This window comes from Purpureocillium lilacinum, assembly GCF_023168085.1.
Source record: "Purpureocillium lilacinum CBS 284.36 DNA, scaffold_7, whole genome shotgun sequence".
Taxonomy (NCBI): domain Eukaryota; kingdom Fungi; phylum Ascomycota; class Sordariomycetes; order Hypocreales; family Ophiocordycipitaceae; genus Purpureocillium; species Purpureocillium lilacinum.
Genome location: NW_027072117.1, coordinates 1,905,081 through 1,932,612, shown reverse-complemented (window position 1 = coordinate 1,932,612; position 27,532 = coordinate 1,905,081). Strand labels below are relative to the sequence as shown.

The window sequence follows — 27,532 nt, the reverse complement described above, 5'->3', positions numbered from 1 at the left end:
ACTATGCTTTGTGAAAAAGATATCGCTAGCGTCGTCCTTGCTGCACCGGAGACAGATACACGCGCGCAAAGTATCTCGAACGTCATCCATTGGGGCCATCGACGAAGACGGTATACAACAATGCCAAGTACCTTGCATCCGTCCAAGGTGGGCTCTCCGGAGAAGCTGCCGAAGCATCCCAAGGCAATAGGGCGATGCCCAGGACGGGAATACGAGAGCTAGCGAGGGGGAGCACCCGACATTGATGCAATGAGACAGGCGGGAGGCTGGCTCCTGTGGGTTCGAGCCGAAATAAAGTTGAACGGCTCCGGCAGTGCGGTTGGCAAGGGTGGGCCTGCAAACAGAGATGTGACAAGATGTTCGTCGCCGTTGTTTCTGGCAACGAGGAAACTCAAAGAGCCAGGGAGGGCGGCGCCACGGAACCGGTCGCCGGGGCCCAATGCCTTGCTCGTCCGCTGCGCAGAATGCCATTGAGGGAGATCAATGGACCATTGAAGGCGGCCCGTGTCTCAATGGCTGCGTTCCTGTCCTCGAGCGCTGCCCGCAACGCGTGTCGGCGCTGCATCCGGGGCTGGTGAGGTCACCCACGCGGGGCGCGTCTGATGATCGTCGATGGACGGGTGCTGGCCAGCCACGCCATGGGCTCGCGTCTCGTACTCGACGCAAAATGGCGCCAACGCGGGAGGCTCGGGCAAGTCGGCCGGGCATTTACGAGCAATCGGGCCAATTCGACGGGACGGGAACAGAGCGAGGGCGCAGAATTGGCCGGCCCGACGATGCCCATCCACATCAACGAGCATGTCGTCGGTGCCCTGGAAGCTCAGGCTGTCAGAGCTGTCCAAGACGGGGCGGCTGGTTGCTTCCGGCCCTCGCCGCCGAGCTAGGCACAGCTAGCCACAGCAACGGGTGGGCAGAAAGGGACAGGTCGGGCGCGCTGATTGGCTGCCTGGCGCAGCAAGCTTCGCCTTGTCTCGTAGACTGGAATGCTGTTCGTGATGCCTGGCCTGGTTCGAGGGCAGCACCTCGGCGTACGACCACCATGGCCGCCGAAAGCGGCCGTCTTCTCGGTTGGAGTTTGTTCCGGGCTGGCCGCCGCGTAGCTTATTTCGAGAGAAGGAAAATCCTTCTGTCTTGGTGACTGACGGCAAGGGTTCAAGCTGTGGCGTCACCGGTGGGTGTTGATGAGAGCGTTTAGCGGCCGAGCCTCTTTCTATTCCCGGTCGGGCTGTCTGTCTCGTGCGGCGGCGACGAGAAAACGGTCGCATGCGGCTCGAGAGTCAAGTCCCAAGACACGGATAGGAACGGCTTGGCGAGAAACGCCCAGGGTCCTTCGGAAAATAATCGCGTGCTACCCATGAATGGCGTTGATGACAGGTGAGACCCGGCGCGTGTTGAAGGTTTTCGTGACGTTGCCGAAGTGCCGGCATCGTGGGCAGGGGCACCCGGCGCGGCTCCTTCCATCTGGCTTCCAAGGTTCTGGCAGACGATCAATCATCACACAGTGCTGCAGTGGGGGCAGACGCGGGCGATTCATAGTGCGAGTCACATGGGAGCTACGGCCCTAGCCCCTGTCCTGCGGCTCCTGAAGCTCACGAGCCCAATTTTCCCCCTCATTTTGACGACAGACCGCGGGTCTCCTCTTTCTTCTCGTCAAATACCCTCACTGAGACCTCACAAGCAGCTTTGCGGCGCAGACCTTCCCGTACCCCGCGGGGAAAGCGCACCTGTCTCAACTCTCAGGCAACACGCACGCCGCTTGCCCACCTATGCTCTGACAAAGAGCATTGTCGTCAGACTCAGACGCCTCCCGATGAGTGCCAGAAGGAATGCTGCTTGACGGACCGCCAGTGGCCGCACCCCCGCCGGTTGCAGACGCCCCGCATGTGTACGGGATAGTTTTCCGGACGAGTGTGAGCGCCCTGAGATGATGCCATCCGATGGATGCTGAGCTGTGGCTTCACGCCGAGCACAATCGATCCAACGAGTGTTGGGGATGGCTGTGAGAAAGTTCTACAGCAAGTGAGAAATCGTACAGAGACAGCTTTGCTTACGATCTCTCTCAAGGAGCCTCAGTTTGTGCGCCAATTCCCTTTCCGTCTTTCTTGGGCGACCGTCCTGGAATAGTCGCGGCATCACGGAGGGCTTGTGGCCGTGGTGAAATCGACCACACTTGGCTGCTTGCCACCTCGTCATTGTCGAATCTACGGCACGGCTCCAAATACGCCTCCTACGTCCAGCACGCCGCATCCGCATCACCAGGTTCAATCCTTAGGCCGGCCTGGGATTACACGGGCCTGGATGAGGGGCAGAAGGCCTCAACCACGCAAAGAAGACTCCTCGCCAGGCCGCGAACTTGGCTAGCCGTTCGGCTAGGCCAATGAGCTGCCACCCAGTCCGGAACGCTCTCTGAATGTGCGACTGTGTGCTCTGAACGTGAGCCGGCTGATCCGCGGCACAACTCTTTTGCATCTTGAGTTTCTACGCTTCAGAGCAAAGAGTCTGTCCTACGGAGCTGGAAAATGTTCTCTCCCTGGTCCACTCGACTTCTCTCCCTCGCTTTGCAACGTTGTAGGCGTCGCGCTGGCTCGGTGGAACCCCGGGGCATCGCCTTCCAACCAGCGTTGTCGTCCGCGACACTTGCAAACTCTAACGCATCCGGAGCTACTGAATCGCCGTCACGGCGACACTGACTTGTGGTGATGCCTTCGGCACAAGAGGAGTACCTGGTACTGTGCAGTCGGCGCCCGCACCAAATCGGTCACAGCGCCTACCGAGCCTCGACGCGAGTGGTTTTTGTCATGACCAAAAAGTGGAGCGAGTCGTCTTCTCCCTTTTGAAGCGATCAAGCCGAAAACGGAATTCCCGCGAAGAGTTTTCGCCAGGTCTCCGAGGAGGGAGTTGCCACCCTTGGAAACAAGCACGAACTTCGGGGGGCAAGAATCGTCATGAGTTTTCATCGCGGCGACTGCATCGACTGGACCATTGCGGGTCGCCGCCGTGCATGAGATAGCAGCCGCGTCGGCATCCATTCGGCGACCACCGGCCAGGGCTGGAGGCGACATGTGAACCGCTGAGCAAAGGGGTGAATAGCGCACCATCCGTCGACGTGTCGTGAGAGGCCAAACGCGAGTGCGCTTTGAGGACGATCGGTCCGGCGGACCTGCGTTGCTTGCTTTTCCTGGGCCTCTGCCCACGGATCAGTCGATGCCTGACCAGACACGACAATTGGGCGACGCTGGACAGCTCCTGGGCGACAACCATGCGCAAAGGCCTTGCACAATCAGGTCAGCAAGCAGAGGTATCGTCACATGCAGTGGTGCGAGGGGGGAAGCGAAGCACAAGGAGCCACAGGTCACCAGCCCCATTGCGCAACCTGTGCCGCGTTTGAGCGTGGAGCTGCGGCGGTCTTCCGTCCGAATGCCACTCAAACGTTCAACTCGAATGCAAGCGTGTACCCAAGAACTGCGACGGCGATGGGTCAAAGGCTGTTACGGTACAACCTTTGGCCAGCACTGTTCTCAGTTGGGTCCCAAAGGCCTGTCCATCGGGGAACTCAGCCTGCAAGACTCTGCAAAGTCGCTGCGGTCTTACTCGCGTCGCCCGGGCCCAGCGGGTCTTTTTTCCACGACGGCCAGCAGCAGCACAGGAACCGCCCCGAAGGGGATGGAGCATGCGTCGGATGGCTGACTCCGGTCGCTGATTGGTGATACGTGGTGAAGTGGCGCCGCAGCCAGCCCGCACTAACACGGAATCTCCCATCCTCGTGGGAGGGCCGATCGCCAGGAACCAAGCACAGGGAGCACAGCCAGCACAGCGTGCCTTGCTTCTGAAAAGGCGTGCTACGTGGCCCGGCACGCCGAGGGCAGATGCATGTGCAGACAAAGCACGGGGTAGGAAGTACGAGTAGAGTTGCGACGGTCAGGCGGAGACGTACCACATACCGCCCACTGTAGGGAACTTCGTACCACCATGCGCTTGTCGTCGCTCGGCGGTGACATCTCGGAGCCCGCTGCGGGTGCTGGCCCCCTCCCCCCCTCAGCATGGTGACTTGGGAGAGTTGCAGCAACTCACGGGGGGCCGAAGGTGCCTGACTGACTCCTGTGAGGTGAGCAGGGCCAGAAAACGGCGCGTGAGAGCAGGAAATCGCCGGGTGACTGCGGACACGTTTGGGTTGGTTTGCGTGCATGCGCGCCAAGGCAGGGCTGGATGCAAGGTACGGGATTCAGGATTCAGGAACGGGCAGCAGCTGAGCTGCACTGCTGACGAGGCCTGTGGAAGCGATTCCGCCACGGTCCACACACACCCGTGGACGTCCACTGAAGTTGAGCGGGCGAGCCAACGGGGCTAACTCCGGCCCCCCGTCTCTCGTCCCTGTCAGGGCCGCGCACACACAGGTACTGTACTCGTAGCGGCTGCGAGGCGCCAGGTGCCTGGCGCGAGTGGAAAGATGCCGAGCCAATGGCGGCGACGCGCAAGGGTCGGTCGGGCGATGCGATCGCAGGGGGGGCGGCTGCCGCTGCCTGCAAGTCTGGTGGTTTGATGTTGGGGGTCTTGCGTCCGAAACGTGAACGCTGGAGGGAGCGCCTTACCGCACGCTCAGCGCGGTCGAGGCCCGTTTTGATGGAGAAAACAAGGCCTTTCGACTAGGGTTTGCCGCGCCCCAGCGGTGCAATGTTGTCCGTTCCCAATGGCGTCCATGGGTACCCGTGGATAGGATCCGTTCTTCCGGCTTGCCGTCGATGCCGCCGCGGCGCCGCGCACCAGCCGGGGACCCCCCTGAAACCACGGAAAGCCCTGGCCCGGCTGAGGAGCACTTCCCCCACTTCCGCTGTCAGGCACACAACAGGCCGCTGTCAATGTCAGTTTTTTCATGCCGTCCTTCTCCAGACGGACGAGTCACGCGCCAAGCCGAAGCAACTACTCAGCGAAACAGTAGCGAAGAAAGGGGTTTGCGGTAGGCGCCTCTTTGCGGAGGAGCGTGCGCGAATGACTCTGGGCCAAGCGGACCAAGAGCCGATGCCAAACTCTGTTCCTGGCGGGGACGGACCGCCGGCGCCAACTCGTGCGCCAGACCTCGCTGGCCAAACGGCAACGCGCGCGCCACTGGCAATGTGGCGGCCTCGAGCGCGACTAAGGGCCACGGCACCAAAGGCCCCATTGTCCACCACGCGGCAGCCGACTTCCCAACTGAGTATCGGGCGTTGCGACAAAGAAACCTCGGGGGCCCATCGCGACGAAACCGCCACCAGCGCCCGCCGCTGCTCTGGCCACCCGACCCACCACCACCACCGCTGACGGCCAGCACGACACAACACGACATGACTGACCCAGTCCTTTGGGAGAGAGGGAAACGTCGAAGCCCACAGGGGGGCGGCTCCACACAGCCCTGGCCATGCCGCCGTGCCTTGCCAACGTTAGTCCTTGCGCCGCTGGTGGTGTTGCCGGCCCGGCGCCCAGGTACCACGCTGCTCCAGTCCCTTGATTCCACCACTCGGACGGTTCTCGAACTACCTCTGCGTGCTTCTAGTGACCCACGAGACAATTCTTTTTGCAAAATCTGTCCGTGCCACGCCATCTCCCGAGGGCCCGGCTGCATTGGCCCCCAGATTCCCCCCCAAGCGCCCTTGGTTATAAAGCGGCCCTCCCCTTCCCTCCGCAGCCGCGATGGATCTCTTCTTGCGCAACAGTCATTTTTGTCCCACCAGTCTTTCTCTGTCTTCGGACTATCACTCCTTCATTCAAGCTCTTACGCTTCTTCATTCCTTGAAAGCAACGAGTATTCACAGCGGCACGGCCCGTCTGACCACTATACAGTCTCTTCACGACTCCTGACATAACCACAACCACAATCTTTCTTACCACCACGCAACCTTCCAAGATGCATTTCGCTGCCTCTGCTCTGGCCCTCGCCGCCACCGCGGCCGTCGCCAACGCCGCCGGCGTCACCTTCTGGACCCTGGACAGCAAGACCCGCATGATCTACTTCACTCCCAACGCCGGCAACGGCTACAAGGAGATCGAGCCCATCAAGGTCAGCAACGCCGAGAAGACGCGTGTCGAGTTCCCTGATGAGTGGATTGGCAACGCCTACGCTGTCCAGGAGGGCGCGGAAAACGTCCCCGGCATGCTCGCCGAGTTCAACTTCGGTGGCTGGAACGGCCAGACCTACTTCGACGTCTCCGCCATTGTCGACCCCAAGGACCACGACAACGTCAAGCAGATGTGGCCCGCCAAGTCTCAGCAGCCCATGTCTGGCTGCGAGGTCTTCCCCTGCGACAACGCCTACTGGCTTCCCGACGACGTCCAGACCAAGGTCACCTCCGAGACCGAGCTGATCACCACGCTCGGCTCCGGCTCCACCGGTCTCAACTTTGCCAAGTAAGCGCGCCCCGCGCTTCGCCGCTAGATCGGCGCCTGGGCGTGCCATCTTCTCTCCTTTTTCACCACGGCGCTGAGCGCCGCCCACTTTTTTCGGCGAAAGGGAATACAATCATGATGATACGACAAAAAGAAGATGCTGGACACCTGAGATACCCCTCGCGAGTCTGCAACGGACCCGAGGTAAAATGGGACATGGGACAACAAGGACATAGCACACTTTGCGGGTAACAGGCGCAAACCCCCGGAACTTGGGGTCATTTGTTAAGGGGCCTGGTGCAAACCAATCTCTCTCCACCACAGATTCGTCGACCGCCTCGAGGCCACTGCGTCTTGAGCCCCGGTTCTCGAAGCTGGCAATCGTTCATACTTTTGGACCTTCTTACGCTCATTCTCAACAAACATTTTGGTGCTTTTTTGGAGGAGACTATATACCCCATCTTCATGTACATACTTTATACAAACCTTTCACCGCGATTTGGACACATAGACTTGGGATCACGCACAAAGCGGAAAATAGACAAACTACCACTCCCACCATTGGGAACAACCAACATCTTCACACGAATGCTCATGCCATGGGATCGCAGATGTGAAAAAAGTTGCCTGAGCTTGTTCAGGTCGTGCAAATGTCTTGGCTGACCCCGTCGAGTCGTTGCGCGCCACGTGCGCCGGCAGAGACATGGCCTGCTGTCGTGTCTCGGGCCCGTCCGCGGGCGCTGCTGCCAGCCGCCCGGGCCTACTGCGAGACAGGCACAACAGGATATTTGAACCCCCTGCCTGCACGTCAACCGCATTTCGTACGCTTGGGCAGTAAACAGCACTAATACCGCGTGAACGTGACACCTCGGCCGACGGCAGTTTTACCACCCCGAAGCACCAGCGACCGCGCGAACCCCGCCGACATCCCGACTGTTTATATCTCGTTTTTCAGTAAAGTTTTACGGTACTGCTGTCAATCAAGATAGCAGATCTCGTGTTTCCCCTCTCTTCTCTCTAATCCTTGTACAGTACGTAGATCTTGTGCTTTGATTGACCCTTGCGGAGCGGCTGGGCCCGATGCAGATCCAACGCACGCGCGCGCGCGCTTGACTTTCCCCCCCCCTTAAATCCCATCTGATCTCCAGCGGGCGGCCCGTGGGCAGATCCATGGATGTCAGTCGGGCACGCGCATGCGCCAAGCGCTGATTGTGCGGATCGTGCCAATCATCCAGGGACCTTAGTTCTGTAGCTAGCTCAGGCACGACGAACGCGCGCGGCGCGCAACCCCTGTCGCCGAGCAGCGCCGTCTGGCGATGGCGGCGGGCGGCGGCGGGCCCGGGCGGCTTGTGCGAGAAGCGGCTACTGTACCTTGTTTTGACGACGTGCGTTGGTTGGGACGGTTTTTGGGGGGAGCGTACTGCAGGGCGCATGCGCATGCGCATGCGCTCGCGCTCGGACGAGGACGAGGACGAGGAGCTGGAGGAGGGGGAATGGCGACGCGGCTGTGAGAGGGGGAGAGAGAGTATCAAGTTGGATGTGTGTACCTGTGCATCGGCCGTGACTCGGGCGTGGAGGTGCTATGCGCACGTACGCTGCTTGTGGGCGTGCGGGAGGAATCACGATGGCAATGCGTACCACGCACGACGTACGTGACGAGACCATATCTGCGCAATTCCTCTCATGTGAAGAGCCAGTCATCTCGACGTCTTCGTCATCAGTCGTCACGGTCTCTCGAGTTCCGCGACGTGATGGTGCACAATGCAGATAGCGTAGCAGTCTGGCCCGCCATGCGCATGTGCGCCCAGCCCGCCCGCGTTGTGTATGTGCATCATGCAGGAGAAACGGCTTTTCTGCAAGTTTCTACATACTATGTAGGCACCAGCGAAGAGGGAGATTGTGATGGTCATGTCACGGCGGTGGGCGCACAAAACGTCAGGGGACGGTGGTTGGCAGCCACGTGCATGAGATGGTGCGGGTATGTCGTCTCGTCATTGCGTCGCAGCAGGTTCTGCTTGACTCGCGCGGTGGGACGAGCGTGCCAGACGAGGGCATCTATCTACGCCGTTGCATTGTCTGCCGCCATGGCTTCGTCCCTGGAATGGTGTTTTGTATATCTCGGCCTGCTATCAATATAGTCAGCCGTATCACCAAACCAGAGGACTTGGGGGTGGTATCAAAGTGAGCCATCGGGGCCAATGATGGCCGTGCGGCTCGGACAACAAGCCGTGCTGCAGATGCGTCTCAGCAACGAACAAGGTGGGAAACCGTTCAAGCGTATTCGGTGTGTGTGGTAAGCGTCTTGAGTTGGCTGCCAAGCCGTATCTCGGCGATGTTCCCGGGTGGAAGCTCCGATATATCTGTCGTGAGAACACTATAGTGAGACCGTCTGAAGCTGTTGCCTCCTGACGGAGACCTCCCGAGCCATAGCACTAGTCGAGCCAAGTCTCGAGTGCGTGCGCGCGTTGGGTTCGAATGTGGCCGAATCTCCTCCGCCCAGGTATTCCAAAATACCATACGTGGCGCGGCGCAACATTAGACCACCCGAGTTCTTCATTACCCTGCCTGGCTCCTTCTGCCGTCCTCTGGACCAACGCTGTGAGCTGCGTCTAGTAACACCCGACGGTGAAGAACAGGGTTTCTACAGCTGAAAGCTTACTTGGCATGCCGAGGCGGCGGGAGAAGCGCGCCCGCCCGCCCTCCGAGAAGCCTCCTTCAACTGCCGGGTATGCACACACGAAACGGGGCGGAGATGCACCACACGGAGCCGGTGAAGGCGCGGATGACAGATCAGATCCTCCCAAGCAGGAGAGAAGCCTATTATCCCTGACAATGCTGTTGGTTCAACGTTGGTTGGACGGTGAAAAGAAATGCCGCGCGCAACCGAGTCTGTCTGCGACCTGCTGCTGCGGCCTTCATGTCGTTACATGTCTGAGAATTCCAGTCTCGATTCACAAGTGGCCTGCAAGGGAAGCGACGGCAGTGTGTATAGACTTTGGTTCATGTGCATGATCTAGATGCTTCGGAAGCGCACAAGACTGATCCTCGCGCAAACGGAGTAATTATAGCCGAGTTGGATGCTTCTTGCAGTTGCCAACAGCGTGTTACAGCCTCATAGGATGGCGATGAGCCGAAAGAAGCAGCCGTCGCATGAGAAAACTCATACGTGCACATACTCAATCACGATGCATTTGCAAAAGCCTCACGAAGCCTCTTGCGTGTAATATCTGTATCCTTCGATGCTATCATCACAGACTCTTGTCTGAATGAAACGCTGAGTGCCTACGACTAACGCGGGTGACATGCCTCTCCGAAGCCCTTGTCCATGAGCCCGTAGCTCATCACAGTCTCACAAGACGTTAGCTGTAAGAGTAAAACTTCACAAAGCAAAAATCAACGGCAATCCCTTGCGCGTTCGCCTCCTTTTGGACCCTTGAGTGACAGTGACGAGACTACATTGTGAACCCCTCCATTGTCGCAATGTCGGTACCAAAACATTATCTGACGGGAGCCCACTAGCATCGACGTCTCGCACGCTGTACGTCGAAGAGACAGAGTTGCCTGCATCTACTGAGTAAGAAGGTTTCAGTTGCGAGATGTCAATGCTGGCGAGCCTCGCAAAGCGACGCGCAAGTCGCTCAAAATCGTTCAAGACACAACAACTGCGGACAGGGATTGCTGGCAACGCGGCCGAGAACCCGCGTGGCGTTGCGGAACACTCCGCACGAAACACAGGATGACGACGCGCGACTGTTGCTACTTGTTAGGTTGGGCTTTGCAGAGATGGCATCAATCAGGCAGAACTCCGAGAACCGAGGATATCACGCAACCCGGGGCTTTCGGTCTGGCACTGGCGTACAGATCGCCCCGAGACCGGACGAGAAGCTTCTTCAGAAAGGATGAGCAGCACTGAGTTCGCGTTTGCAGACGGCTGAGCTGTGAGGGGCCGAGCCGGTCTGGAGCTGTGATGTCGCGGAGACGTCTTCGGTGGCAGGGGATCCCCGGCCCGATCCTAGATAGCGCTCACGTCATCTAAATACCCCGCGTGCCAATCGCACAGGACAGATCACCGGACGGCGACGTGAGTGCAGTTTCGTGCAGGGTCAGGGTCTCGAAAGAGAGTTGACGACTCTTGTGCGGCTGCCTTGTTGGGAAGGAAAGGGCGGAATTTACGCGGCGGTCAACGATGGGCGAGAGACGCAACGGCCCTTGCCGAGGTCGCGGACGGGGGCTGGACCAGGCAAGGGTCGGGTATTTTCCGTAGATGAAGGGATGGAGATGTCGGAGCCGTACAGCGACAGGAGTGATGAACGGACGAAGCCTATGTTGTTGGTGGAGGAGGATGGAATATATGTAGCGTCATAATTTGTCACGACTCATGGAGGCAATCGCGGGGGGGCACGCCGTGGCTCCGGAACAGGCAAGTGCGTCTGACGGAGCGACTGCCCCAGGGACTGACCGAAACTCCGCGAGGTAAGGTGCTAAGTTACTTGAGACTTTGGAATTGTACATTTACCAGCACGTGTCTGCGCCTGAGGCCATCATCTCGACTTTGCGAGTTCATGAGCCGGCGAGAGGAAGGCGCACAGCATCCTCTCCAAAGTTTTGACAGATCGCGGCACGCTCGTGCGACCGCCAAGCCTGCGAATTTCGCGCCAGCCACCGACAGCCGGGGGCGGAGACCGACCGGTGTGCGCCGACCGACGAAGCGGCACTAGGCACTTGGAAGGTGAGGTGTCCAGACTGCCTTGGAGACGACCAGCACGATTCCATCGTTGAAAGAGAGAGAGAGAGAGAGGGAGAGAGATCCCTGAGCATCGCGGCAGCAGCGCGGCAGCGCCTGCACCACCAACCAACAACCTTACACACACAGATCTCGCACGGACCGGGCGGACGGACGGACGCACGGGCGGGCAAAAGTCGCCGCCGCCGCCGCCGCCAACCATTGCTCTGGCCAACACGTTCCAGGGGTTGTTGCGGGATCGGCTGCGCGTCAATCTTCATCAATCGTCAGTCCCCGCACAGCCCGGCCCGGCCAGGCCAGGCAGGGCAGGCAATCAATCGATCAATCAAAACCGCCCACACGCTGTCGCGCGTCGAAATCTCAAATCTCAATTTCTCCAGCCTGTCTGTCACCACTCCTCGTACTCCCTCCCCCACATCCGCGCGCGCCCGCCGTCAATCGGGAGCCGCGCGCCGCCCACCTTTTCTCGGCCCAAGATCTGGTGGCTCCCTCCCCCCAGATCTCCAGCCATCAATCCGGCTGCCAGACCGACTCTCGCGGCTAATCGCTGTAGCTCATGCAAGCCCCGGGTAAATCTCCCGCCTGCCTTGACCACTACTGACACACCGCGCGCACGCACCAGACCCTCACTCGGCCGGGCCTGCCAGGCCCACGGAGCCCGCGCCTCATGGCCTCACAGTCCTCCGACGACGTCGAAGCCTTCTCGCACAGGCCCGCCTTCAGGGTCCGATCCGAGTTTGGCGGCGCCAGGCAGTGGCGAAGCCGCAAGAGCAGACCCTGCGACGCCTGCCGCCGCCGCAAGACGGCCTGCATCATCGAGACGTCTCCGCCATGTCAGTCTTCCTTCTTTGTGTCTCTCATGCCGCTTGGCCCTGTACTCTCGTGTCCCCATCTCTTTCTCGCGCTTAGTACTGTTCGTTCTCGTCTGACCGCCCTCCCCCCGCGAATAGGCCGCTTCTGCGAGTCGCGAGGCATCCCCTGTGAAGCCAGCCAGAGGTCACCTCCGGCTCGGAAAAGGCCAGGTCGTCCCGAGGTCGCATTGAGTCCCGAGAGCCTGGTTGCCCGGGACGGCGTTGACGCAGGGCCCTCCACCGTCACCGGCAGCGCTGCCTCCTTCACGTCACACAGCATGCCGGGACCGGCCCTCACTGCCGAGGTGCCGCACCGCGGCCGGCACAGCCAGAGCACGTCCGAAGGCTACGGCCCCGACGCTGCTGCCGTCCTGCCGTCACCTCAGACAAATCCGAGTGACCACGGTAGCGAGTTCTCCGAGAAACCTGTAGCAAGTGCGCCGCCGCCTGAGGCCTATCGTCCCGATCCCGCCCACGGGTCACGCGACCCCTCTGTCCTGACCCTGGAGGACGGTGAGAGGAGGCACGCTCACTGCATCGGCCTAGCAGGCGAGCAAGACACAGATCTGCTTGCCTCATTCCGCTCCGTCATCGTCAATGAGACCAACAAGGTGGATGCCGGCGTCGTACAGGTCTTTGCAGGGAATCCCCTGCAGGGCGAGCCTCCCGTGCACTTCAATATAGTCATGGACGACTTCATCCCGCATGACAACCTTGCCAAGGGTATGGCATCGGACTCCATCGAGGCGCTTGCCGGGCGGCACGGCCCAAGGCTGGTCTCACTCTACTTCCAGCACGTCCATCCCGCCAATTGCATCGTCTCCAAGGCCCGCTTTCTTCGAGCATATGCGAGGGATAAGTTGTCCATCCCCGCCTCGTTGCGTGGTGTGGTCTACGCCCTCGGTGCGACATTCTGGCACCACGATCCGAGCTCACATCACGGGGTTCTGGCCCTCGACCTGCGGACGCTCCTCGAACAGGCTCACTACGCTCTACACAGAGAATATCACGCGCCAAACCTGTGGAACCTGCAGGCATCTCTACTTCTCGTTCATGAGAGACCTGGACACACCTATACCATGGAAACGCCGAGGACCTGGGTGCTGTCCTCGTCAGCCGTTGCGTCGGCGCAGATGGTCGGCCTGCATCGAGAGCCCCAGCTTTGGAGCATCGCACCATGGGAAAAGAGTCTTCGGAGGCGACTGTGGTACGCAGCGTACATGACAGATGTCTGGTCATCTGTTTGCCACGGGAACCCGCCTCACATACACAGAAGCTCCTTTACCACCGCGCCACCACAAATAGATGAACTGTCGATTGACGAGGACGTCGAGGACCACTTGAAATACCTCGTGGACCCGTCAAGCTTCTCCCCCAATATCACAGCGAGCGCTCGCTTTGTCGAGGCCATCAAGCTCACCCACATACTCCACGACCTTTTGGACTTTTCCTAGTAAGTCATGGCTCGCTACTGTGAGTGCTTTTGTCGCTAAGTTTGAATGCCAGCTCCGACAAGTCATACAAAGAATCCTCCAGCGACCACACCGCCCGAGAAACGAGGCTACTGCACATACAAAGAGCTCTGGAAACCTGGCTGTCTTTGCTGCCGAGCTGCCTTGGCAGGACGAACATCATTTCCGCTCCTGGATCGAGCAACATTGGTCAGTTGAACGAGACTTGACTCTCGAGGCGCGCGACTGACATGTTACAGCATCGCTCCATCTTGCTTACTTTGCCGTGAAGACGCTGTTGTACCGCTCGCTGATGTGGCCTGTGAGCATGGCCGCAAAGCGCGACCCGTCATCGGCCCTTCGCCGCTACTTTGACAGGGCGGTAGCCGACTTTCAGATATTCGCGGATTTCATCGAGAGCATCAACTCTCGGTGCCTACATGGCTTCTGGGGCGCGCGTAAGTAGTCGATGCTGGACTGTACGCCTCAAGTGCGACAATTGCTTACAACTATAGATGCTCGGTCACATCTGGTTCTCAGCGGCAACTTCCTCGTATACCTCTTTCTCACGGCTCCGACACCAGATGAGGTGCAGTCGACGTTTAGGCTACTAGAGAGCGTACACACGTCGCTCAAGCGGTTGCGTGGAATTGCGAGCAACGAGGATGCCGTTGCCCTACTACGCCCTGTCGTGTTGCGGATGGACACGCTCTTCACGCAGGCGTCACGAATTATGAGCTCAGGGTCAACAGACCTCAGGGAGATTACGCTTTCGGGGGTCCAAATATAAGGATTCCTTAGTTTCACGCGATACCCAGACTTTCTTGGATGTTGGCACGAGCGCAAACGTGCTCAGATAGTGATGAGAGGCGCCGAACCTCAAATACAAGGTATGTTCGGCCTGCCTCGCGTCTGTGCCTGTGCTTGCACGGCCTGAATGAAGCCGGATAGCTAACGACTCTTTCTAGCACCGCGACGGGGTAGAGCTCTTTTGACAGTTGGCATACCACCCTTGACGTTGCGGTTATGCTTCGACATGCCGAAGTCGGCCGAGCCACGTCGCCATTGGCGATGTTCTACGAGTGCTTGATCAAACGTGTATAGCATAGCACCGCGTCGGTTAACGACTACCTTGGCAGTTGATGGCGAGTGCATTAGGCTCAAGGGCCGGTGCTAGTATGGTACTCCAAATGTATCTGCGACAACAAAGCGACCGGCGAAGTGTGGCTTGTCGAGGACGTACAGCCGATGAGTTGGACTGGCGCGTGCGTTGCACCAACAGGTCACAATAGAAAATCGGCAGATGGTGCTCCTTGTTGGGCGGACAAAGCACAGGGCGTGCGTACTAGTGCATCGGCAGATGGTGCTACAATACAGTACTCGTCGGGCGGACAATGCACAAAGCGTGTGTACCGGTGCTGTGGCATCCTCGCGATATGCTGGCACGGTCGTGGTGGATGCCGTCGCACGCGCGCGTCCGCGACGAGGAGCCGGCGAACTCGAGGCAGTTTACCGACGATGGCGGCCATGAAAGCGGCGTGTCGGGCAACTGGCAGGGCGCGTCTTGCCTGATTGCCTGATGCCTGTCCCTTTTGAGCGAGGCGATGTGGTGGACCAAGGCTGGCTGGTACGTAGAGCAGACCAATAAGTGGTTCACATAATACGCATCAATGGGAACCCCGCTCAAGAGCGCCACGGCTCGGGAGGTGTCGATCAATTTTGGGTGTGGCGATGTGGGCCGCGGAGGATTTGCACTCTTGGATTGTGGAGAGGGGTAAGTGGGGGAGGGGGAGGGGAATGGCTGATGGCGGGAGTGTCGTCGACGAGTCGAAGCCGTGATGCAATGAATCGAGAGGAAGAGGTCTGCTTCAATGGGTGTCTCGCTGGACGGGCCTGAGGAGGAGAGTCGGGGAAGAAGCCACGGCCGCCACGAAAGGGTGGTCGTCGGCCAACTCGACGACGCTGCAGGTCGCGACGCATGCATGCAATGCAATGCAGGCCACGCGGAAGGACGACGACGAATTCCGACCCGACCTGGGACAGACGGGATGGACGGGTCGTGGCGCACGGCGGGGCTTGCATTTGGCTAACAAGTGGCTCGTAGATTACCGTCAACGCCGATTGGGTTGTTTCTTGGTAATCCGCTCGTCGGCACGGGCACGCGCGCGTGGTGGCGCCTTTTTGCCAGCGGGAAGGTGATGCCCAGGTAAGGTAGTGGTGGTGACGCAGGAGACCTGATCCATGGCGCCCTCGGGTACTAACGTAGGGTTATTAGTTTCTCTCACAGTCTCGGGTCGGGGGGTCGAGCGCCTCCAACCCAACTTGTAAGATAAACTCCGAAGGCAGCGCACGTTGCAGCTTACATCACGGCATCGCAATAAAGTGTCACAACCGCAGCCCAACGTCCCGGACGCCTGCCGCGACCGCATGATTAATTAATTGGATTGGATTTGCGTCTTGACTCTCACGGCTTTGAAACTCCCTGCCGCACAAACCTCGCGGGTGACCATGACCGTCGCGGCCGACGACAAGCACGTCGGCATCCCCATCATCGACTTTGCGCCGCTCCTGTCCGACGACGCGCAGCCAGACCAGTACGCCCAGGCCGGCAACGAGGTGTACCAGGCCTTCAAGAACGCCGGCTTCGCGTACATCAAGAACCATGGCGTGCCGCAGGAGATAGTCGACGAGGCCTTTGAATGGGTGCGTCTGCTGCCCCCTCGTGTTGTCCATGCCCTCCATCACCGGGCCAGAGAGATTCACACATCAGCTAACTTGAGAGGGGGGGGACGGGCAAAAGAGCCGCAAGTTCTTCGCCCTGCCGCAGAGCGAAAAGGACAAGGTGCCGCACCCGGCCGAGGGCTGGTACCACCGGGGCTACTCGGGCGTCGGGCGCGAAAAGGTGTCGCAAAACGTCTTCGACGCCGAGGGCATCGCGCGCGAGCGCAGCGTCCCCGACTGCAAGGAGTCCTTTGAGATGGGCGGCGAGCACGAGGAGCGCCTCCGCAACATCATGCCCGCCGAGCACGTCCTGCCGGGCTTCCGCGCCTTCTTCGCCCTCTTCTTCGACGCGTGCTACCGCCTCGAGCTGCGCCTGCTGCGCGCCATCGCCGTCGGCATGGGCCTCGACGCCGACTACTTCGTCGACTACCACCGCGACAGGAGCAACCAGATCCGCCTGCTGCACTACCCGCCCATCGAGGAGGAGCTGCTCGCCAAGGGAAAGGTCGACTGCATCGGCGCGCACACCGACTTTGGCACCGTCACGATGCTCTTCCAGGACGAGGTCGGCGGGCTCGAGGTCGAGACGGTCGAGGGAAAGGGGGGGTTCACGCCCGCGCCGTACATCCCCGGCACCGTCGTCGTCAACATCGGTGACTTCCTCATGCGCTGGAGCAACGACGAGCTGCGCTCCACGCTGCACCACGTGCGCACCCCGCCCGTCGACGAGCGCGACGTCGAGCCCGGCCGCCCGCGCATGACGCGCGAGCGCTACTCCATCCCCTACTTTGTCGGCGCCGACGGCCACCGCACCATCGACTGCGTCCCCGGCTGCTGGGGGCCCGACCGCCCAAAGAAGTACGAGCCCATCAACGCGAGCGAGTACATGGACATGCGCCTCAATGCCACCTACTAAGTTAGGGAGTTGGTTGGTCAACTCACTCAGGAGTCAGGACCCATGCCATGCCATGCACCGGTTGACTCAGTATCAAGGCCACGCACCAAGTTACTTTGCTCTGCTCAGGATGGAAAGTAGACGACACCCTGCGTTGAACACGCAACGGCTACCCACTTGCATTGTCCTCTGTTCATGTGGCTTTTCCTTGTATGTTTAGGATCCCTCCTTAATACTTGATAAAAGCTGCGCCTCAACAACTTTTATGCCAACCACTGTTGTTCTCCACCACTTCTGCCCTCGGCTCATTCCGCTTCACAGCCACTATTTTCTTCAAGTCTTCCACCCCTCCACCCCTATTTTCCCCTTTCAACCTCTCCGTCCATTCTCCTTTTTCGCGTTCAGATATCTCACGCCTTGAGAATCTTGACCAGCTCAGCAACGATGGCATCTCCTGCTTCGGCAGTGCCCGTGCTGCCGCCCATGTCCTTGGTTCTCAGCCCGGCGTCGATGGCGGCGCGGACCGCGTCCTCGACGATCTTCGCCTCGTGGGCGAGATTCAGAGAGTACCGGAACATCATGGCCACGGAAAGGATGGTGCCAATGGGGTTCTGGAAATAGATGTCAGCTCTGTACTTGCAGCGAATGGATAGGAATCGCCCGAAACAGGGTCTTGACGTACGACAATCCCTTTCCCTGATATGTCCGGCGCGCTACCTGTCATCTGCGTCAGCAACTGATGTCTACATGAGGGCTCGAGTGGAGGATAGGAATCGCACCATGAATCGGTTCATAGATAGCAGACACTGGAGAGCTTGGAATCCCGCAGAGACTCGCGCTCGGGAGGAGCCCTATGCTTCCAGCTATGGCGCTCGCCTCGTCGCTGAGAATATCCCCTGCAAACTCGTTAGCTAAATCGCCTTCGACGTGGACGAGGTGGATAAGGGGGCCTCGCTCACCTGCCAAGTTGGGCGCTATCATGACGCCATTCAGCTGCCTCGGGTTCTTGACCATGATCATGGCCGCGCTGTCAATAAGCTGATGCTCGACCTTGAGATCAGGGAACTCGTTCTTGAAGACCTCGTCAACCACACTGCGCCAGAGTCTGCTTGTCGCCAGCACGTTTGCCTTGTCTAGCGAGATGACCCGCGAGTCTCCTCTCGTCCTGGCCAGGTAGCCGCCCATGCGCGCGATACGCTCGACTTCTGGTTTCGTGTAAACGGTAGTGTCGAACGCATCATGCCCATCGTACTCCTTTCGCTCTCCGAAATACAGGCCCGAGGTCAACTCCCGGACCAACATCATGTCGATGCCGCGGCAGACGGACGACTTCAGGGGGGAGGACTCGACGAGGGCGTCGGACGCGAAGAAGCAGGGACGGAGGTTTCCATAGGCGCACATCTCACTGCGCAGCCTTAGGAGGCCCTGCTCCGGGCGGACGGCGCCGGTGCCCCATTCCGGGCCGCCGATGGCGCCGAGGAGCACGGCATGGGCGGCTTTGGCGGCGGCGAGGGCCTCGTCCGTGAGGGGGTTGCCGGTCTGGTCGATGGAGCACTGGGGAGAAACACCGAGGTTAGCAAGAGACTTCTCTCGTGGATGTCTTTTGGGCCCGTGTGATCCGTCGTCGGGGGGGGGGGGGGGGGGGACGACTTACCCCTCCGAGCAGGTGGTGCTGCAGATTGAATTTGCCAGCAGTCGGGCTCAGCTCCTCGACCGTCTTGATGACCTGAATCCTGCGTCAGACGTGCTCAATTGAAGGTCGCAAATACCAGACTCGTACCTTGATTGCCTCGGCAATAACCTATCAATTGACCAAAGTCAGCCTCTCTCCGTCTAGAACGCTCGGGGGTAGTCAAGTCACCTCTGGGCCGCAGTGGTCGCCCGCAAAAACAACAATGTTGTGTTCCGCCATGGTTGCGATACTTGTCCGACGGAGTTCGTCCAAAGAAGGGTCCGTCTTGAATGGGTGGAAGACGAGGTGGGAGGCAGGAGGTCCGACGGAGAAAGTCAGAAAGTTTAGAGCTATTCCGAAGGAGAGCGAAGTCGGGGACAGCTTGCTCGTTCGAAGCGGCATGCTTCAGCTGGCAGCGCAACTCGTGCCCCGCCCCTCCTCCCCTCCCCCCCTAGCCGATCTCGGCAGAGGCCCCACCCCACTCACCTGCCGAGGTCGGAGAGGGACGAAGCTTCAGCCTGCGTCAACCCAGAGCTTCAATCCAAGAAAGGAAGGAAGGTGATGTACAGAGCAGGAGCACATAAGGGCAATTAAGATGCATATGATCTCATACATATGCACATAGCCGTAACGTTTTCCTACCGGCCTGTAATTACCTCTATCTAACGACTACTCCTTAAAGCGCTATACTTGTAACGACCGCACGACTATCTAGGGTTCAGTCAGGCAAGAGAGGCAATAGCTGTATAAAATGGCTGCGGATGCCACTGTCTGAACTTGGAGGGCTCAATTGGCGGTGCGCCAGCGAATCGCTGGGAAAATGTCCCCGAGCGCGCCGCGTCACGTGAGACTTCCAGCTGGACCCCGGCATGTATGGCGCCCAACTGTTACAGTAATATCTGACTACCTATGGGTAATGGAATTCTTCCTACCTATAAGTTATTAGCATATTCTCTACTTGCTTACTATCCGTGCGGTGTTAATCTTAGTTGTATCGGCGTAATCAGGCTTAGGATATCGCGTATCCAAGGGTTGCTTGCGGAGCGCAGAACGCTGTCTGGCGCTGAGAGGAGCAGGCTGTCGTGACCGTACTATTTTCTTTCTCGCATTGAATGAGTTATTTGAGGACATCGGCATGATGTGCAGTGTGCCAGTTGTTGCGTTGTCCAGTAACGGTTGTGGGCGTTTTGGCCGGCGCCGCGAGAGGTCGCTGCAAGCGATGTAAGTGAGGTGGGGAATGGAAGTGGATGAAGGCTGGAACAGGGCGAGCGGAGCGACTGGCTTGTTAGCGCCAGCCTATGGCGCTTGTCCTATCCGTTCCCGTCCAGTTTGGTGGTGTCAAGAAATGGACTCTCGCTGTCTGGTTGCGAGAAGATGAAGGACGCAGGCGAGCACCGCAGTGTGTTGGGCAAAGGGTTTGGCCTTCCATGTGGATTAGCGCCTGGCCAGATCGTGCGGCTGCCTGCTCCCACTGTCGAGACCACCTAAAGCGGCGGCACTTCCCATGGACCCGAATTCCGTGGGCGTAACAGCGCTTTGTGTCATTATGCTGTATAGTCTTGCGTTCGTTTACATCCCATCCTATGCACCAACAAACCATATGCGGACCCGGTAGCATCGCGGGCGGAGACATGCAGTGATTTTATATTTGGTCTTCTCGGCTCGTACGAAAATAAGCATAACTCCGTGTCGTCGTCCCTTGGCGATGGGTCCCAGCGCGGGGCCTCTCGACTCCGAACGAACCTCATGCAAGTGCTCCTTGCATACTTCGTATCTGATGTTTGTGTGACGTGATGTGCCATCCCAACAATCCAACCCCATTCATTGAACTTTACCAAGCCAACAGGCCTCGGCTGACTCGCTTCGCTTGGGCGGGCCGGGCCGGATTTTCGCTTTCCAGGAAGGAATGGAGATGCCCCTGAGTCCGCGAACCAACAACTCACCCTTCGCTACTTTCTAATTCGCCTGTGCAAGGCATTGACTAACACCCATGTCAACAGGACCGTTGTATTTGCAAAGGTCTCCTCTCGCTGCAGCGTTAACATACTATGTATGGAGTAACACAGCTTTGAGAGACTTGGGTCTGGTGCCAGTGGTCTTCTCGCATGAGTCGGCATGATCACATATTGATTGCATGACCGTGCAGGCTCAACTCCACGTTTGCCTGCCGACTGCAAGCTCTTCTGCATAACATGATACGAGCCCACAGGTGACAGTTTTCTCGTTTCTCGTCTCTCTCGAAACTCTAAAGCTCAGCATCGCCCGACTATTCCGGTCGAGACTGGCCGTTCGAGGCCCCGGGTCAAGGTGGCAACTCGACAAGCATGGCGTATATAGGCCGTCAATGGCTGGGGATACGGCGAGTTGTGGGGACAGGCGTCGTTTTTCACGTGAAATAAACATTGCATATACATGTTTGAGGGTTACAGCGAAGCACCGCCGTGGCCTGACGACGACGAGCGGCGGTGATCAGTCTTTTGCAACTGTCGCGAACACCTTCCCCCTCACATAGACATTGGTAAGTTGTTACGATAAGATGACGAAGGGTACGGAACCGCGGGCTGTGTCTTTTCACGTACAATACATCCAATAATTCCAAGTATAAATAACCTTAAGAACCACCCCTGGAGTTGCTCATCTCAAGCACAGATAGCTACACTGGGTAGCATACAGCACCAACTGTTTCCATCAAAGAGACCAAGCAACACTTCCCTCCTGTGCATGTTACAGCTCGCCAACCCAACATGAGGTTTTCAACCGCCCTTATCGGCGTGACCTCTGCCGTACTCGCCGGCACGGGCACGGCCTTCCCGCAGGGGGAGTGGCAGCAGCCCGGCCACGAAGAGGAGCGGCGCAAGGACGTCAAAGAATTTGTGCGCCTGGAGCTGGAGGAGCCCCTCAACTGGGTACCCAGTGAGCGCCTCATGGGGGAAGTTCTCGATTCTCTCATCGAAAACCCCAACACTTATAACGGAGAAGAGATGGCTCGGATCACGCTCCACTTGTGCACTGAATTTTATGAGAACACCACGGCAACGCTGTCCTACATCGGTGAGTTGCTCACGACGCAATATGCTCCAACAGCCACGGGCTAACCGCTAGAGATATTAGCAAGCGACCCAACTAGGCCTGGTCAAAAGTGGTGGTACGGATACTGCTTTGGCGGAGCCCCGGCTACCGCGGCGGACTTTGTCCGCCAGCCCGGAGTCGAGCACTCCATTGCCTATACCAGCGACATCATCAGTGATCGGGTAGTCAGGGCGAACCAGGCCAGCCACAGTCAGTTGCAGAAACGCCACACCCCGGACGACTTTGTGCCTATCAAGCTAGAGAAACCTTTCAACTGGGTACCTACCCTGGCCCTAGAGGCGAGAGTCTTCGAGTCTATCGAGAAGCCAGAGGGCTGGTACGTCGATCCGGGAACGTTTGCCCAAGACATGCTCTCGCTGTGCACTGAAGATCACCCGGACGACCTCACGGCTACCTTCACTGTCCTTAGTAAGTTGCTCCCGGCGCAGTGTGCTCTAGCAGGAATCGTGTGCTAAACGCCGGGCGGGCAGAAAAGTCCGCAGTCCATCCTGAGGGATTGTGGTGGACAGGATACTGCATTGGCGGGGGTCCGCTTACCCAGGCAGACCTTGAACGCGAACTAGGAGCCGGGTACTCCATTGGCTATACCCTCAAGGCCAATGATGGTGCCGTCAAGCGAGGGCAGCCTCGCCGCGAGGAGAGCGAACGGCGGGACGTCAAAGGCTTTGTGCGCCTGGACCTGCAGGAGCCCCTCAATTGGGTCCCCGGTTACGAACTCCTAACACACGTTATTGGCGAATTTATAGCGGACCAAGATCAATTCGACGCGGAGTCGTTTGCCTCGTACGTACTCACGAAGTGTACCACCAAGTATCCAGACACCACGGCGACGTCTACCTACCTCTGTGAGTTACGCTTTCTCTTGCCGATAGTGTGCCCTAGAACAGCAGGCTGATAATTTGTGTTTTAGTGAAGCTCCCATACGAACCTGATAAGAAGTACTGGTTTGGGTGGTGCTACGGCAAAGACGTGGCTACGCCGGACGACTTTGTCCGCCGGGACGGGGTCGAGTATTCTATTGCCTATTCTAGCGGCGTTAATTCTCCTGCCGTCAAGCGAGAGCAGCCCGGCCGTGAGGAGAGCGAACGTCGCGACGCTAAAGGCTTTGTGCGTCTGGACCTGCCAGAACCCCTCAATTGGGTACCCGGCGAAGAGCTCCTGACATACATTATCGACCAATATCTAGAGACCCGGGATAGTTACGACGCGGATTCATTTGCCTTATACGTACTCACGGAGTGTACTACTAAGCATACAGATGCGACGGGGACGGCTACCTGGCTACGTGAGTAACTCTCCTGTCACTAATAGTATGCCCTTAGAGCAGATAGGCTGATGAGTTGGGATGTAGTGCCCCTCGCAGACGAACCTGCTACAGAGGCCTGGTTTGGAATTTGTTTTGGCAAACACGTGCCTGCCCCGGATGACTTTGTCCGCCGGGAGGGGGCCGAGTATTCTATTGCCTATGCCAGCGGCGTCAATTCTCGTGCCGTCAAGCGGGAGCAGGCCGGCCACGAGCTGGGGCAGCGCCAGGATGGGAACGGGCGCCCCGGGCAAGAGCAGTGGCAACGCCGAGATGAACACGAGCAACCCGGCCGCGACGAGAGCCTACGCCGCATCAAAGAATACAGACGCGTACAGCTGGAGGAGCCCCTCAACTGGGAACCCGGCGAGGGCCTCATATTCGGACACAACATCCTCGATACCTACTACGGAAATTACGTGGACAAGTATAATCAGGATTCGTTCTCTCGATGGGTCATGGACAATTGCAATGTAGATCACCCAAACACCACCTCGACGTTTTCCCTCCTTAGTGAGTTGCCCACAGCGGAGCGTGTCCTGAACGTACGCATCAGCTAAATATTTGGGGTTCTTAGCGAGTGACGGATTCGACCCTGTCAATTACTTTTGGGAAGGTTATTGCTTTGGTGGCCCTCCGGCTACGGTGGCTGACTATGACCGCGCGGATGATGTATCGCATTCTATTGCCTACACCACTGCCCTCGAGGATTCTGCCGTCAAGCAGGAGCAGCCCGGGCGCGACGAGCGGCCTGAAGGCCACCTTCCGGAAGACTTCGTGCGCGTGGAGTTCGAGGATCCCGTTGATCCCACTCGCTGGATCGAGGGGCCTGCTCTAGCGTCGCAATCCCTTGCCATGTTCTACGCAGACTTCAACGATACTGATGCGGAGTCGTTCGCCAACTACGTGCTCAACAGGTGCTCTTACGGGTACGAGCAGTCCGTGTCGACGCTTACTTACCTCAGTGAGTTAGCTCGTGCTGTGGTGTAGGGCTGCTGGTGGCTCTGAACCCGACGTGTAAGGCTAACCGTTGGGGATCCAGGAATCTTCGCTTGGGCCGACTCACCCAGAGTCTGGATTGGGCACTGCTTTGGTGGCAACCCAACCTCGCAGGCGGACTACCAGCGCTATGACTGGGTGGAGTATACCATTGCCTACACCCTCAAGGCCAAGGAGGTGCAGCCCGGCCGCAACCTGCGGCAGCGCCAGGTACCAGGGCAAGAGGAGTGGCAACGCCGCGATGTGAGCGACCTTGTGCGCAGGAAGCAAGAGGAGCAGTCCGGCCGCCAGCAGCAGCACGAACTGCTCGCCGACGTAGACGACTTTGTGCGTGTGAAGCTCGATGAGCCCCTCAACTGGACGCCCTCCCCGGATCTCATACGTACACACGGCATCGGATCAGTCACGGAGGACGAGGCTTTGTACGATGCAGAATCATTCGCTCGATACACGCTTGCATACTGCGCCAGGTTTACAGGGTGCACGTCCACGGCTTCATATCTCCGTGAGTTGCTTAACGCACCAGGTCCTGTGAGACCATAGCTAAGCATTTGCGTATCTAGGAAGCTTCCCACACGTCACAACCAATAAGACCTGGTACGGTCATTGCTTTTGGGGCCCTCCAACCACCCAGGCTGACTACGTCCGCGAAGACTGGTCTGAGCACTCCATTGTCTACACCATCTCCACTACGCCCAAGTTTGTGCGCTTGGAGTTGGAGGAGCCGTCCAACTGGGTAGCCGGCCCTCGTCTCTGGCCCAACCAGGTCCTTGACGGGTACCAAGCGGCTATTGATAAGTATGATACGGAGTCGTGGGCCAGCTACGTGCTCGACCGATGCACCAAGGAGCAAACAATCTGCACGTCGACGGCTTCCTATTCCGGTGAGTGGTGCCGGGTGCCGCCAGAACTACACTAGCTGAACATTGAGATCTAGACTACATAGAGGATCACAAGTACAGGGCTTGGATCGGATATTGCTTTGGCGGTGGTCCCACGAACCAGTCTGATTACGTCCGTCGGGACGGAGTGGACCAGTCCGTCATCTACACCATCGGGGAAAAGCAGCCCCGCCGCGAGGAGGAACCCGAGCGCGAGCAGTTTCAACGACGTGATTTGGAGAAACGACAGCAGCAACAGGGCGACGATTCGTGGGGACCCCGCAATGCGAGAGACTTCCTGCGCCGCCCAGACCAGGAACAGCGAACCGGCCACGAGCAGTTGCAATCCCGCGACAAGGGTGACTTTGTGCGCCTAGACCTGGAGCAGCCCCTCGACTGGGCTCCTGGACTGGGGCTTTTCATGACCGGAGTCATCGACATGACCCACGCGAGCTTAGACTTGTATGATCAAGATTCGTGGGCCGAACTCGTGCTCAACCTATGCCTCCAGTGGGCGTACTGCAACTCGACCATTTCATACTCCGGTGGGTTTCCCTCTTTACGGCGCAAGCCACCACGCAAGTAAGACTGTTGCTTAACGGTAGGGTCCAGGATTCCTCCCAGAGAGTCCCAATACGCGAGTTTGGGTCGGACTGCTTTTCTACGGCGGCCCAACCAAGCAGGCCGACTACGAGCGCCTAGACTGGGTGCAGCATTCCGTCGTCTATACCATCAAGGAGGGGCAGGCCCATCGCCGCCAGGAGCAACAGCCCGGCCGCGAGCAGTGGCAGCAACGCCGCGATGAGACTGAGCGTCCCGGGCCACAGCAGTGGCAACGCCGTGACGGGTACGAGCAGCCTGGCCGTGACGAGTGGCAACAGCGCGACGAGAGCGACTTTAAGCGCCTGGAACTAGATTGGCCTCACAACTGGCAACCGGGGTACCGTCTCTGGCAGAGAGGGATCCTCGATGGCGCCGAAGGCGAGATTCCCGAGTATGATGAGGACTCGTGGGCTGAACTCGTGCTCGGCATCTGCTCCAAGCATGCTGACTGCACTTCGAGTGTCACCTACGCCGGTGAGTTGCTTCCGGCCCAGCGCAGGGGGTGTCATAAATTAACGGCTAATCGTTGGGTTACAGGATTCTATCCTAGCGACCCCGACAGGAGGGTCTGGCTCGGATACTGCTTTGGCGGCGCTCAAACCACTCAGGCTGACTACGAGCGCTCAGACAAGGTCGAGCAGTCCGTCGTCTATACTAGACCGGAGTAGCAGCGCGGCTGCTCGCATAAAACGCGCCACCGCCACTATACCCCCTACTTCATCGCCTCAGACAAGCACCGCATTATCTATGGCGTGTCTGGCTACTGCATTGGGGGAAAGGGGGTAGTGAGTTGCGGAATATACGAGGAAGGGTGTACTGACGAGGACATTGCGCGGGGCAGAGTCACCAAAACTAGATAGATTAGGCACGTCTGAAGAGAGCAAGCTACTCTCTCGCAGATCAAAGGGCTCGTCACGCCTCTCCGTTATAGCAGGAAAATACTCGTTCTGCCCCACCCTTATTGACTTGGTCGTGATGGTTTATACCGTGATGGGGGGTGCTCTGTTACGTCGCGTTGGCCACACACTTACCAGTCGCTCACCGCAACACTGCCAGTTTGAAAAAAGTATGAAAGGCATTCAATCACGGCGAGAGCTTTCAATTGAGTCGTATGCTAACATGAGGGAACCAGTGGTAGCAAACTTCGAGTTGAGTTGGCGCGGGAAAACCATCATGTGGTTGCGTCTTTCTCGGCTCATTTTCTTTTCTTGCAAACACTTGCTTCCTAGCCCCCTGTCGTTTATGCCTCGGCGACAAGCCCTTCGCCCCGTCCGAACCATGTAAGTCCCCCTTGCGTCATCCCTTGTGTGACACGCGCTGCACTGCGCGGGCCCGCTCGAGGACCCAACCGGTCCCAGCTGAGTCGGTTCATCCAGGCGGCCCGTGCCGGCCTCCCGTTCTTCCCTTAGGAACGTAACGGGCAGTTCCTGAGGATCACCAACAATTGCTCTCTCCGCTCCTTCGCACAAGTACCATGGGTGCCGATATATTTGCCTGCCGTGGGTTGAGAAAAGGGGACAACAAACGTCTACCTCGTAGCATTTTTATTTACACGGGTCTTATGCTTCACGGCGCAGAGTTTTCAAGTGTGGCATGATGGGCCGGGTGAGGCATGGGTCACCTTCGCGTCAAACTGGCGCGCGGCGCATGAACAAGAGCGCCTCAATGGGGTGCTGGTTGCGAGAACTCGCCTCATTGACGTTATAGATAACCGGACGCAAAGGTCCTTGGCCTTCGAAGACCTTGAAAGGCCCAACGTCTCTCAGTGCAGTCTAGTCGAGATCAGCCGTCAAGGTGACGGGCCAAGGTAGGCGGCATGATTTGTCGGCCTTTGGTTGACGACAGAGCGCCTTGTTGCGCAGGAGTACCGCAACGATCGAGCAATGCGCCGAGGCTGGTCGTGGTCTGACGACGACGTGGCCAGTCTTTGGCAGTCTTGGAATTCTCTCACTCGAACGGTGAGTT

At 58.5% G+C, this 27,532-nt stretch overlaps 5 protein-coding genes across 5 annotated transcripts; 4 read left to right on the top strand and 1 right to left on the bottom strand.

Moving 5' to 3' along the window:
• Positions 1-5,878: 5,878 nt before the first annotated feature.
• On the top strand, positions 5,879-6,382 carry PLICBS_009473 (uncharacterized protein; the record flags this gene model as incomplete). The annotated part of the gene is made up of 1 exon (XM_018325085.1): positions 5,879-6,382. The coding sequence occupies one exon, from the start codon at positions 5,879-5,881 to the stop codon at positions 6,380-6,382; it is 504 nt and encodes a 167-aa protein (XP_018176479.1).
• Positions 6,383-12,230: 5,848 nt separating this feature from the next.
• On the top strand, positions 12,231-14,193 carry PLICBS_009472 (uncharacterized protein; the record flags this gene model as incomplete). Its single annotated transcript, XM_018325084.1, has 4 exons — positions 12,231-13,405; positions 13,459-13,613; positions 13,664-13,861; positions 13,919-14,193. 4 exons carry the CDS (start codon positions 12,231-12,233, stop codon positions 14,191-14,193), a joined length of 1,803 nt encoding a protein of 600 aa, XP_018176478.1.
• Positions 14,194-15,911: 1,718 nt separating this feature from the next.
• PLICBS_009471 (uncharacterized protein) lies at positions 15,912-17,040 on the top strand (the record flags this gene model as incomplete). Its single annotated transcript, XM_065601639.1, has 2 exons — positions 15,912-16,106; positions 16,186-17,040. The coding sequence occupies 2 exons, from the start codon at positions 15,912-15,914 to the stop codon at positions 17,038-17,040; spliced, it is 1,050 nt and encodes a 349-aa protein (XP_065457711.1).
• Positions 17,041-17,429: 389 nt separating this feature from the next.
• Positions 17,430-18,931, bottom strand: PLICBS_009470 (3-isopropylmalate dehydrogenase; the record flags this gene model as incomplete). The annotated part of the gene is made up of 7 exons (XM_018325082.2): positions 17,430-17,630; positions 17,702-17,736; positions 17,799-17,915; positions 17,979-18,573; positions 18,674-18,745; positions 18,800-18,820; positions 18,881-18,931. 7 exons carry the CDS (start codon positions 18,929-18,931, stop codon positions 17,430-17,432), a joined length of 1,092 nt encoding a protein of 363 aa, XP_018176476.2.
• Positions 18,932-21,435: 2,504 nt separating this feature from the next.
• Positions 21,436-26,235, top strand: PLICBS_009469 (uncharacterized protein; the record flags this gene model as incomplete). Its single annotated transcript, XM_065601638.1, has 11 exons — positions 21,436-21,742; positions 21,803-22,189; positions 22,252-22,626; positions 22,692-23,066; positions 23,133-23,597; positions 23,662-24,048; positions 24,127-24,588; positions 24,647-24,967; positions 25,021-25,509; positions 25,577-26,041; positions 26,105-26,235. The coding sequence occupies 11 exons, from the start codon at positions 21,436-21,438 to the stop codon at positions 26,233-26,235; spliced, it is 4,164 nt and encodes a 1,387-aa protein (XP_065457710.1).
• Between the last annotated feature and the right edge of the window lie 1,297 nt (positions 26,236-27,532).